At 35.0% G+C, this 14,101-nt stretch overlaps 1 protein-coding gene across 1 annotated transcript in view; it reads left to right on the top strand.

Annotated features, from left to right (window-relative positions):
* Positions 1-11,634: 11,634 nt before the first annotated feature.
* The window catches only part of SLC26A6 (solute carrier family 26 member 6), a 156,995-nt gene continuing 154,528 nt past the window's right edge, over positions 11,635-14,101 (top strand). The window contains exon 1 of the mRNA XM_053688958.1: positions 11,635-11,813. Within this exon, the coding sequence (XP_053544933.1) occupies positions 11,668-11,813 (146 nt within the window). The 5' untranslated portion in view covers positions 11,635-11,667. The remainder of the gene's footprint in view (positions 11,814-14,101) is intronic.

Here is a 14,101-nt window from a genome sequence, read left to right as displayed (position 1 = left end):
TTCCTGTGAGTGCCAGTGGCACCCAGGGCTGAGCATGTTGCAGGGTCATGGGATGTGTACCCGGTCTGGTATGAGAGTGCAGTTCCCTTCCATGTTTTGCATATGTCTAGGGTGGTTACATATTCCTGTGCACCCATCCCTTGTTTTCAGTTTGTTTGGATTTGAAAGCTTGCATTGTGTGGCTGTTTTAGGGTCTCAGGTATTGGAAAGGACCTTGACGTGGTACCTGAGCTTGTCCCATTTGGCCAGATGCGGTGACTAACCTTTCCATTTTTGCTTTTACATCTTAGCTGAGAGCTTGTAAGTGAGTTCTGGGTTTTCTCTGTGTGTTGTATTAATTTGTTTTGTAATTTTCCCTATGGTTCTTGCACCCAGACCTGTCTGGGGTTAACTGCTTGTGGCTCTGGGGACAGCACAGCTTCCTGTGAGTGCCAGTGGCACCCAGGGCTGAGCATGTTGCAGGGTCATGGGATGTGTACCCAGTCCGGTATGAGAGTGCAGTTCCCTTCCGTGTTTTGCATATGTCTAGGGTGGTTACATATTCCTGTGCACCCTTCCCTTGTTTTCAGTTTGTTTGGATTTGAAAGCTTGCATTGTGTGGCTGTTTTAGGGTCTCAGGTATTGGAAAGGACCTTGACGTGGTACCTGAGCTTGTCCCATTTGGCCAGATGCGGTGACTAACCTTTCCATTTTTGCTTTTAAATCTTAGCTGAGAGCTTGTAAGTGAGTGCTGGGTTTTCTCTGTGTGTTATATATATATATATATATATATATATATATATATATATATATATATATATATAGATATACAGGGAGTGCAGAATTATTAGGCAAGTTGTATTTTTGAGGATTAATTTTATTATTGAACAACAACCATGTTCTCAATGAACCCAAAAAACTCATTAATATCAAAGCTGAATAGTTTTGGAAGTAGTTTTTAGTTTGTTTTTAGTTATAGCTATTTTAGGGGGATATCTGTGTGTGCAGGTGACTATTACTGTGCATAATTATTAGGCAACTTAACAAAAAACAAATATATACCCATTTCAATTATTTATTTTTACCAGTGAAACCAATATAACATCTCAACATTCACAAATATACATTTCTGACATTCAAAAACAAAACAAAAACAAATCAGTGAGCAATATAGCCACCTTTCTTTGCAAGGACACTCAAAAGCCTGCCATCCATGGATTCTGTCAGTGTTTTGATCTGTTCACCATCAACATTGCGTGCAGCAGCAACCACAGCCTCCCAGACACTGTTCAGAGAGGTGTACTGTTTTCCCTCCTTGTAAATCTCACATTTGATGATGGACCACAGGTTCTCAATGGGGTTCAGATCAGGTGAACAAGGAGGCCATGTCATTAGATTTTCTTCTTTTATACCCTTTCTTGCCAGCCACGCTGTGGAGTACTTGGACGCGTGTGATGGAGCATTGTCCTGCATGAAAATCATGTTTTTCTTGAAGGATGCAGACTTCTTCCTGTACCACTGCTTGAAGAAGGTGTCTTCCAGAAACTGGCAGTAGGACTGGGAGTTGAGCTTGACTCCATCCTCAACCCGAAAAGGCCCTACAAGCTCATCTTTGATGATACCAGCCCAAACCAGTACTCCACCTCCACCTTGCTGGCGTCTGAGTCGGACTGGAGCTCTCTGCCCTTTACCAATCCAGCCACGGGCCCATCCATCTGGCCCATCAAGACTCACTCTAATTTCATCAGTCCATAAAACCTTAGAAAAATCAGTCTTGAGATATTTCTTGGCCCAGTCTTGACGTTTCAGCTTGTGTGTCTTGTTCAGTGGTGGTCGTCTTTCAGCCTTTCTTACCTTGGCCATGTCTCTGAGTATTGCACACCTTGTGCTTTTGGGCACTCCAGTGATGTTGCAGCTCTGAAATATGGCCAAACTGGTGGCAAGTGGCATCTTGGCAGCTGCACGCTTGACTTTTCTCAAGTCATGGGCAGTTATTTTGCACCTTGGTTTTTCCACACGCTTCTTGCGACCCTGTTGACTATTTTGAATGAAACGCTTGATTGTTCGATGATCACGCTTCAGAAGCTTTGCAATTTTAAGAGTGCTGCATCCCTCTGCAAGATATCTCACTATTTTTGACTTTTCTGAGCCTGTCAAGTCCTTCTTTTGACCCATTTTGCCAAAGGAAAGGAAGTTGCCTAATAATTATGCACACCTGATATAGGGTGTTGATGTCATTAGACCACACCCCTTCTCATTACAGAGATGCACATCACCTAATATGCTTAATTGGTAGTAGGCTTTCGAGCCTATACAGCTTGGAGTAAGACAACATGCATAAAGAGGATGATGTGGTCAAAATACTCATTTGCCTAATAATTCTGCACTGCCTGTATATATATATATATACTGTGTGTGTGTGTGTGTGTGTGTGTGTATATATAGATATATATATATATATATAAATATATATACTGTGTGTGTGTGTGTGTATATATATATATACTGTGTGTGTGTGTGTGTGTGTGTGTGTGTATATATATATATATATATATATATATAAATATATATACTGTGTGTGTTTATATATATATATATATATATATATAGATATACTGTGTGTGTGTATATATATATACTGTGTGTGTGTGTGTATACATATATATATACGTTGATTGGAGTAGCCGTGTTAGTCCAGAGATTTAGATATCAAAATAACAAGAGTATTGCATTGAGCAATGATACTTTTTTTATTGGACTAACTATACATTTATAAGCTGACAAGCTTTCGGAAGAGTTCCTTCCTTTATCAAGTCTCTGCAAACTGTGTCAACACGTTTGTGAAAGCAGCACAGCAAATCACAATAATAAATCTTATAACATTAAAGGGGCATATTCATGTATATCTGCAAATGTGGTATACATGATACATTGCACTGCATGTGAAGTGGGATGCTATATTGGAGAAACAAGCCAAATACTGCACCTTCGGATGAACTTACACAGACACTCAAACAAAAACCACTGTGAAACAAAATACTGCACCCCTGTTGGTCACCATTTCACCCAACCTGACCACTCCATCCAAAACCTCAAAATCAAAATTCTCAGAGGCAACTTCAAAAACACCATGGAAAGAAAATGCACTTCAACCTGTTTAATTCTGGACTAAATGTGGACTCTGGATTCTTAACACATTATCAACATTTTTTGTAATGTACTTTCATTTAGTCAATTACATTGTATATTCCACATTCTTTATACATAGGTACACAGGTAAGCCTATGTCCACACTTTTGTCTTTTTTTAACTTTTGTATTCCCCCTGTATATACAATTTCACATCTTTATAGATATTGATTCAATGTTGATATATAACTTTATGTCAGTATATGCTCCATGTAAAGCTATATATTTCCCCTGTCTGTTCTCCTACACTGGACACTGTCTGCTTGTTACCTAAGCCCCCCTCATGATTTTTACGACACCTCCTCCTCTCCCTGCACTTTCTGTCTTCTTAGCTATTCTGTGTTTTAAGATACAATCCGTAAATTCCATTGAATTGGTCAGTATTGCTTTAGACTTGATAAAGGAAGGAACTCTTCCGAAAGCTTGTCATCTAATAAATGTATAGTTAGTCCAATAAAAAAAGTATCATTGCTCAATGCAATACTCTTGTTATTTTGATATATATATATATATATATATATATATATATATATATATATATATATATACATTTGTTTCACAAGTATGATTGGCACCAGAATAAATATGATTAGATCCAGTAAATACACACTTGCTTCAATTAGGGTATTTGCAAGTGTGCAGTGCACAGAGATAGTAATATTATTAATGCTATAACAAGAGAAAATCTGGGGCAGAAGTGCAAGGTACTTAAAATTCCCTTCCACAAATGCTCCAAAAGACTACCCTTATCTGGCACATTACTATAAGTATCAAAAATAAAAAATCAGAAAAAATGCCACCTTGGTATGCAGAAAAATAAGTAATTTAATGTGAATAGAAATATAACAACATTAATATCTAATTATGAATAAAGCCACTATAGCGGTGTAATAAAGTAGTGTGCACTGCAGAAAAATATCAAAAAATCAATTTGTCTCCAAGGGTACCCTTTGAAAAATATATTAACTTCAGAGCTCTCAAAAAGAATTAATTATATATCCATATTAGAGTAAAGTTAAACCTATCCCAATGGTAGATAATCCTTGTCTCCAAATGCCATTGGTAATAAGCAGTCAAAAGCAACAGCAGTAAGTCCAGGTTAGAATAAGACAGTAGCCGTAAGATAGAAGCGCACAGAGCAGTCTCCCCCAGTAATAACAATACAGTCCATATAAAGCAGATGCTAGTATAGGCAGGGTTAGTTAGTCAAGCATGTATTTTCTCACCCGTAGTTGTCCAGAATACGTTATCCATATATTTGTATCACCGTAGTGAATATAGACAATGTTACTTACCTAACCCTCCTAACCCTCCTGATATTTTTCTAAAGTGCACATTACTTTATTACACCGCTATAGTGGCTTTATTCATATTTAGATATTAATGTTGTTATATTTCTATTCACATTAAATTATTTATTTTTCTGCATACCAAGGTGGCATTTTTTCTGATTTTTTATTTTTGATACTTATAGTAATGTGCCAGATAAGGGTAGTCTTTTGGAGCATTTGTGGAAGGGAATTTTAAGTACCTTGCACTTCTGCCCCAGATTTTCTCTTGTTGTTATAGCATATATATATATATATATATATATATATACTGTGTGTGTGTGTGTTTATATATATATATATATATATATAATAAACACACACACGCAGTATATATATATAATAAACACACACGCAGTATATATATATATATAATAAACACACACACGCAGTATATATATATAATAAACACACACACGCAGTATATATATATAATAAACACACACACGCAGTATATATATATAATAAACACACACACACAGTATATATATATAATAAACACACACACGCAGTATATATATATATATAATAAACACACACACGCAGTATATATATATAATAAACACACACACGCAGTATATATATATATATAATAAACACACACACGCAGTATATATATATAATAAACATACACACGCAGTATATATATATAATAAACACACACACACAGTATATATATATAATAAACACACACACGCAGTATATATATATATAAAATAAACACACACACGCAGTATATATATATAATAAACACACACACGCAGTATATATATATATATATAATAAACACACACACGCAGTATATATATATAATAAACACACACACGCAGTATATATATATAATAAACACACACACACAGTATATATATATACAGTGAGGCCCCGGTTTACGCACGACTCGGTATACGAAATTTCGGTTTACGAAATCGAAATTTGAAGAAAATTTGACTCGGTTTACGAATTTTTTTCGCAATACGAAACAAAATGCCGGTTTGCCCCCCTCGGTTTACGAATATTTTTCGCAATACGAAACCAGTGGCCCCTGTGCCCCCTGCATACTCAAGTATGATTGAATTAATGAAGTTTGGGTACCAGTGTAGAGGTGTTGGAGAGGTTTTGGAGCCATTTTGCAGCAAGTTGTTGAGCCTTTTGGAGCCATTTGCAGCAAGTTGTTAAGCCTTTTGGAGCCATTTGCAGCAAGTTGTGGAGCCTTTTGGAGACATTGGAGCCATTTGCAGCAAGTTGTTAAGCCTTTTGGAGCCTTTTGGAGCCTTTTTTGGACACTTTACTTGAATTTTTTCGGACCTCCGGAACGCATTAATTGATTTTCAATGCATTCCTATGGGAAACCGTGTTTCGGTTTACGAATTTTTCGCAATACGAAACGACCCGGAGAACGAATTAAATTCGTAAACCGAGGCCTCACTGTATAATGATCACACATACATATATAAATATATACACACACACACAGTATATATATATATATATATATATATATATATATATATATATATATATATATATATATATATATATATATAATAAAAAAACACACACACAGTATATATAAATATATATATATATATATATATATATATATATATAATAAACACATATACACACAGTATATATATATATATATATATATATACACACATACAGTATATATATATATATATATATATATAATAAACACACATGCATATATAAATATGCAAACTATAAAGTTTTCATAGGTAGAAACAAAAACAAACAAAGGCTCTGTATTTTTGTTTAACCTTTTAACGCCGTTATGCCGTTCTATTTCGTCATATTTACACTGGGCTTTAAAGCCGTTATGACGGAATAGAACGTCATAACAAGCGGCTGTCCTGAAGCCTTCTGCGCTTCAAGGACTTGATCGCGGTCTGGAGGGCGTTCCTAGGGTTGTAGGGACGCCCCCCAGATGCGATCCAATAATTGAAATCTCGCGATCGTGCATACGTATGCACGATCGCGTAGTTTCAATTTGTCTACATCGGAACAGGTGTTCCGATGTAGACACTTTAACCCTGTCACGAAAGGGTTAAACAGAGTAATAGCAAGAATGCTAAATATTGTCCTGTATTTTGTCAAATTGTTCCCAGTAGCAGAGGGGCTAATGCATTTTTAAAATATGAGTTCATGGTTCAGACAGAACAGACATTTTTAAATAACTTTCCAGTTTACTTCTATTATCAAATTTGCTTTATTCTCTTGGTAACTTTTATTAAAGAAGCAGCAATGCACTACTGGGAGCTAGTTGAGCACATCATGTGAGCCAATTACAAGAGAAATATATAAGCAGCCACCAATCAGCAGCTACATGTATTGCATTGCTACTCCTGAGCCTACCTAGGTATGCTTTTTAACAAAGGATACAAAGAGAACATAGCAAATTAGATAATAGTGGTAAACTGGAAAGCTATTTAAATATGCATGCTCTATCTAAACCATGAAAGTGTCATTTTGTCTTTACTGACCCTTTTTCTACCAGAATGTACCTTTAATAAAAACGTTCCCACTGTGATAGTCTTATGTAATTTTATTACCCTCGTTGTGTAACTTGTTTTTACTAAATAACATCCGTACATATTGTAATAAAGGTTACATTAGTTCAGAAGAACTCTTTTATAACTCTGAAAATCATATTTGTAATAAACATTAAAGTTACAAAGTGTGTTCTAGTGAAGGTTGTTGTCTACACACAGACACAGTTTTACAAAGTGACAGAACAAACTTCAGCACAAGGACAATTATGGCTTTATACTTCTGCCCAACAAATGTGCCCAGCTGAGCTAAACAAATTTGTAACGGCACGTGAAGGTGATGGTTACAAGGAGATGCCAATAAAGCAGCACTGCCAAGGTCACCAGTGATGAAAAATGTAACCCAAAACTACACTAATATTTTCACAACTCCCCTGAATAGGTAAAAAAAGGTTATCTAAATAAATGACTTTTATTCAGCAGGGAACTAATACTATTGCTTCATTGTTCCAGTGACAGCCCTCAGGTAAGAGGGGAGGTAATATTGCAAACCCCACTGTGTACAGACTCCTGGTCAGTAGGGCTGTATAAATAACGCAGGTGTTGGGGAGGTTGGGGGCAAACCAGAATTCATACTATCTGTTATTTAATGAAATTGTAACTAATCTCAAGGGCGATAGCTATTATTTCTTCACAAAAACAAGTCAAATAAAGGTATGTGTTTGTCTACCTATTTAAGAAATATTTGTCTGAGATATCTGTCTGTCTATCTATCTGTTTATACCGATCTATCTATGTATCTATCTATCTCTATCTATCTATCTATCTATCTATCTGTCTGTCTAATCTATTTGTCTGTCTAATCTATCTACCTATCTAATCTAGCTATCTAATCAATCTATCTAAACTATCTACCTTTCTAACTACCTATCTATCTATCTATCTATCTATCATCTATCTATCTATCTATCTATCTATCTATCTATCTGTCTGTCTGTCTAATTTATCTGCCTATCTAATCTTCCTATCTATCTATCTATCTATCTATCTATCTATCTATCTATCTATCTATCTGTCTGTCTGTCTAATCTATCTACCTATCTAATCTGTCTATCTAATCTGTCTGTCTGTCTGTCTGTCTGTCTATCTATCTATCTATCCATCTTTATGTCTGTCTATCTACTTATCATATCAAATCTATATATCTGTCTGTCTAATCTATCTATCTATCTATCTATCTATCTATCTATCTATCTAATCTATCTACCTATCTAATATATCTATCTATCTATCTATCTATCTATCTATCTATCTATCTATCTATCTATCATCTAATCGTTTCTCACAATGTTAAGTTTTATGACAAGAGCAAATTGTTCATTTGTTTTTAAATGAATGTATCCTTTTTTTACATATTACTTTTACAGCAAAGGTTAAAGGGATATGAAACCCAAAATGTTTATTTTATGATTCAGATAGAGAAGCGACAAAAAAAATTGGTATCCTCTGTCTAAATCACAAAAGAAACATTTTGTGTTTCATGTCCCTTTAAGGCTTATAGGTTACAGTTTAGGTGAAAAACACAAAAACAGTGTGCAAGAGGCAATTTGGAAACTGGGGCAAAAAGTCTGGGGGCAATATTGCTGTGTACATTAAAGGTGAGGGAATAAAAAAGACATTAAAATAAAATAAAATAAAAATGGTTAATCTTGCATAAAAATAATATTCAAGTTGGTTTTATTAATTTTATTATTTATTTTGCTGGAGCGTGGAGTTAATTCTGCACCAATAAGAAACTTAAACCTTCTAAGTCACAGACTATAATTACATCTCTGGATACACTACATCAAGCAGGAGTATTTCACCAGCATTACAGACCCAGTTACTGAAAGCCACAATCATCGCTGGGTGTAAAACCTGCTGGGCTATGAGCGGCTACTGGGAATAGTAGATACCATGTCAGCTTCAGAGTTAAGTTCTACAAGAAATATTGTAAAATACTTACACTGCGTTACAAAAAAATGAAAACCTCAGAAAAAGTATTCCTCCTAACCACAAGCATCTGCTGGTGAGAACTTTATTAACGGGTTTGAAAAGTCTTTTTTTTTTTAGAGGGGGAACTTAAAACTGTATACTCATTAGTATTGTTTCCTATCAATCCTTCCATTTACTAAGCCTGATTATATGTATGCAACGCCCTCACCCACCCTGTTATGTTGGTGAAACAACTCAGATAAGAGGCGTAACTAGAAACCACAGGGCCCAGGTGCAAGAATCTAAGAAGGCCCCCCCCCCAAAAAAAAGGTGAATTTGATACATATCTTCTTTTTTTTTTAACATTTAACACAGAAGAAAAAATGTGAATCAGATTACATGTCTGCAAAAGGAGGTACCCTGTGCCCACAGTCTGTGAGATGGTCTAACCCCCTATTACTGTATATAGTGACACTGTTTAACTCACCAGTACTGTATATAGTAAGTTAGTGACACAGTCTGTAATCTGCCGGTGAGATGGCTGGCCTGACCCTACCCGCCCCAGTACTTTATAAAGTGACCACAGTAGTCTGTGACATGGTCCAGCCCCCCGTACTATACATAGTGGTACTCTATAGTGACACTGTTTACCCCATCCAGTCCCCCCATGCTGTAGTAACAAGGTCTGTAATTTGCTGGTTCCACAAACATACACACACACACACACACATATAAATACACACACAGTCACATACACACACACATAAACACCAATGGGTAAAACAGAAACACTAACCCCGGTAGTCAGAGACAGAGACACTAGCAAAGCATGACATCACACTCACATGATATCAGTGCAGGCAGTGGCAGGTCGGGGGCCCAGTCGCAGATCGGTAATTGTTATAAATATAGCAATTGTTTTAACTTCTGTTTTTAATGTTTAACATGGATCCATGTCCACTCGTATAATATGTAATAAACCTTTGTGATATTTTTATACAAACAATCTAGAGTTGTTTATACCATTCACATATCCAGGATTGTGTTCACAGATTCATAGTGCCATCACCACTTTTGTGGTCCAACACCAGTGCTATACAACTAAACAAGTGCTACATTCACTTGTGGTCTAACATTGCACTTACCCTTATATATACTCTCTATCCGCTCCATACCTTGCCTTTTTTGGCGCTCCTATCTAGTTATTTTTTAACCATTTTCCTACTCTGTGGGCTTTTGGGGACCCACTTTAGAAAGGAGCTATAGGTTCTATTCATAGCGCTGTAAGATAATACCACTAATCTGTCAAAATGAGAAAACAAATTATTAATTTCCCAAGTGTTGCCTCATTTATGAATATGCGGACACAGCTTCGGGCCCAAGTGTTGTAGACTCACACAAGCAGGCATGAAACTCTAGATAAGTAGCTGCGATCTTAAAGGGAAACTAAACCCACATTTTTTCTTTCATGATTCAGATAGAGCATGCAATTTTAAGCAACTTTCTGATTTACTCCTATTATTAAATTGTCTTCGTTCTCTTGGTATCTTTATTTGAAAAGCAGGAATCTAACCTTAGGACACGGCACATTTTTGGTTCAGAACCCTGGGTAGAGCTTTTTGATTGGTGGCTACGTTTAAATAAACATAAATACTGAATCATGATATACTTTTTCTGCATATTTTTTGCTTTGGTGAAGGTCTTCAAAATTGCACGATTGTTCCTTATAGTATTTTTTTGTGAGATTGCTGTTATATTGTTTACTATTTAAAGCAATTTTACAAACTCAGATTGTTTGTATTGGTTGTCATGGGTTAGTAAATAAGTAAAAAAAAACACCCATGTTGGTGTATAATGTTTTTACTTTGGAATGGATGGAATTCAGATCATTGGTGCATTTATTTACTCTCAACATTTGTGGTGCAAAATTGTGCTGGGCAAAATTCTGCTGTCATTATCATAGCGCTGGCAACTAACAGGCCGCATAGAGTACGGACAAATATTACTTTTTTTTAAAAAGAGGGTACTTTGAAATGAATTACAGTGAATTGTATCTTGTAAAAGATATGATCTAGTACTGAGAGCTTTGTTGTATGCAGCTTAACCTAATAAATAAATAATACATTCTTACCATGTTTACAGGGACATGAAACCCACATTTTTTCTTTCATGATTTAGAAAAAGCATGCAATTTTAAACAACTTTCTAATTTACTTCAATTATCTAATTTGTTTTATTCTCTTGATATTCTTTGCTGAAAAGCATATCTAGATAGTCTCAGTAACTGGTGATTGGTTGCTGCAAATAGAAGCCTTGTGTGATTGGCTCACTCATGTACATTTCTATTTCTTCCATAAGCGATATCTAAAAAAATTAACCTAAATAAATAATAGAAGTAAATTGGAATGTTGTTTAAATTTGTATTCTCTATCTGAATCATGAAAGAAACATATTGGGTTTAGTGTCCCTTTAAACATTGCTCAATCACATACATGATATAAATGTTTAGTATCTAATATCCCTTTAAGGAACATTCATTTGTGGTTTGTTTAAAAAGCCACAATACAAGCAAAGCTGTGTGATCAGGCTGCTCATGTAAATAATTATTTTTATAGCATGTGATGTGTTGTTTGTTATTTTGTTTTTCAGGTTCTAAAGCTGATATTAGCACCTGATTAGCTTACAGCCATGTCAGATGACGAGCAGACCCAGCAATGCGAGGAAACCTACTGCAAGAAACGCACAGTGAGAAGTGAAGCTCAGCTGGATGAGATCGCACCTAGATCCAGGGTGGTAAAACTTTCTTTATGGAGGAGGCTCAAGAACAAAATGAGGTGGGAGATGTTGTTAAATGGGCATTCAACAGCTGGTGGTTGTAATGTAAAATGTTTAATTATGTAGTAAAAAAAAAAACTTAGTAATATACTTTCATTATTGATTTTGTTCCCATCTCCTGTTATTTAATTTTGAAAATTATTGTTTTTTTATTTCTACTGAAATCTATAACATAATGGGGGCTGCCATGTTGGAACCTATGTTTTCTACTTATCTCTCTCTCCTAATGAGGGCAATTAGGGGCAGACAAAAAACAGGCAGGCATGGACTGATCATAGAGCATTGTGGGCCAAGGCCAGTTGTGGGCCAGGTCTGGTTGCCTTAACCTTTCCTTTCTAAAAGTATTTTACTTCTTACCTCATCTTGCCAGAACAGAGAGTCCCGCAGATAGTATAGAATACTCAGAATACAGATTCACAGGCAATGAGAGGCAGTGAGAGTGCGTTATTTAAAGTGACACTCAAGTCAAAATTAAACTTTCATGAATCAGTTAGAGCAGCAATTTTAAACAACTTTTCCAATTTACTTCCATTAACAAAATGTGCACAGTATTTTTATAGTTAAACTCCTACTGCTCCTACTGAGCATGTGCAAGAATTCAGAGAATAAAAGTATATGCATTTGTGATTGGCTGATGGCTGTCACATGGTAGGTGTATGCATTTGTGATTGGTTGATGGCTGTCATATGACACAGGGGGAGTGGAAATAGACATAACTTTTAAAATTGACAAAAAAAAAATCTACTAATAATTTGAAGTTCAGACTAAGGGGACGATTTATCATTGTACGGGCCGACATGATCCACTGTAGCAGATCATGTCCGCCGCACATCGATAAATGCCGACAGCTTACACTGTCGGCATTTATCATTGCACAAGCATTTATTTGTTTAATTTGTGCTGGTTCCTATACATGATATATATATATATACAGTATATATATATTTGGACTGGTATGTGTGTTTGTACATATGTGTATGTATGTCTATGCAGACATACATACACATATAGATATGCACAGAGACCAGTCCACATACATATATACTGTATATACACCTTTGAGTCCTTTCCAGTCCAACAGATTTTCAAATACCATACCATGTTAAAACACTTTTTAAAAATGTATTTTAATACTGAAACCTATATATTAATTTATATATATATATATATATATATATATATATATATATATATGTATATGTGTGTGTGTCAATTCTCCTTCTAAAATATTTTGCTACAGTTTTATTTTACACTTAAAGGGACAGTATACTATAAAATAGTTTTTCCCTTAATGTGTTTACAATTACATTATTTACCAGCTGCAGATTATAAAATGTGTGAGATTTGCTTTTTTAAGGCTTATTTGTGTATATGAATTAGCTGATTTTGTGTTTTGAATCCACAACCTAATAAAATGGGTTGAGCTTGTAGGTATAATCAGATCTCATTACTTTATTATGTTGTGTACATATACATGTGTCTTTATCTTATATCTGTAGGTATAATCAGATCTCATTACTTTATCACATTGTGTACATATACATGTGTCTATATCTTATATCTGTAGGTATAATCAGATCTCATTACTGTATCACATTGTGTACACATACCTGCTTCTTTATCTTATATCTGTAGGTATAATCAAATCTCATTACTGTATCACACTGTGTACATATACATGTGTCTTTATCTTATATCTGTAGGTATAATCAGATCTCATTACTTTATCACATTGTGTACATATACATGTGTCTATATCTTATATCTGTAGGTATAATCAGATCTCATTACTGTATCACACTGTGTACATATACATGTGTCTTTATCTTATATATGTAGGTATAATCAGATCTTATTACTGTATCACACTGTGTACATATACATGTGTCTGTATCTTATATCAGTAGGTATAATCAGATCTTATTACTGTATCACACTGTGTACATATACATGTGTCTATCTTATATCTGTAGGTATAATCAGATCTCATTACTGTATAACATTGTGTACATATACATGTGTCTTTATCTTATATCTGTAGGTATAATCAGATCTCATTACTGTATCACACTGTGTACATATACATGTGTCTTTATCTTATATCTGTAGTATAATCAGATCTCATTACTGTATCACATTGTGTACATATACATGTGTCTTTATCTTATATCTGTAGGTATAATCAGATCTCATTATTGTATTGCATTGTGTACATATACATGTGTCTTTATCTTATATCTGTAGGTATAATCAGATCTCATTACTTTATCACACTGTGTACATATAC

Source organism: Bombina bombina, chromosome 7, assembly GCF_027579735.1.
Source record: "Bombina bombina isolate aBomBom1 chromosome 7, aBomBom1.pri, whole genome shotgun sequence".
Lineage (NCBI taxonomy): Eukaryota > Metazoa > Chordata > Amphibia > Anura > Bombinatoridae > Bombina > Bombina bombina.
This window is presented reverse-complemented; position numbering and strand designations above follow the sequence as displayed.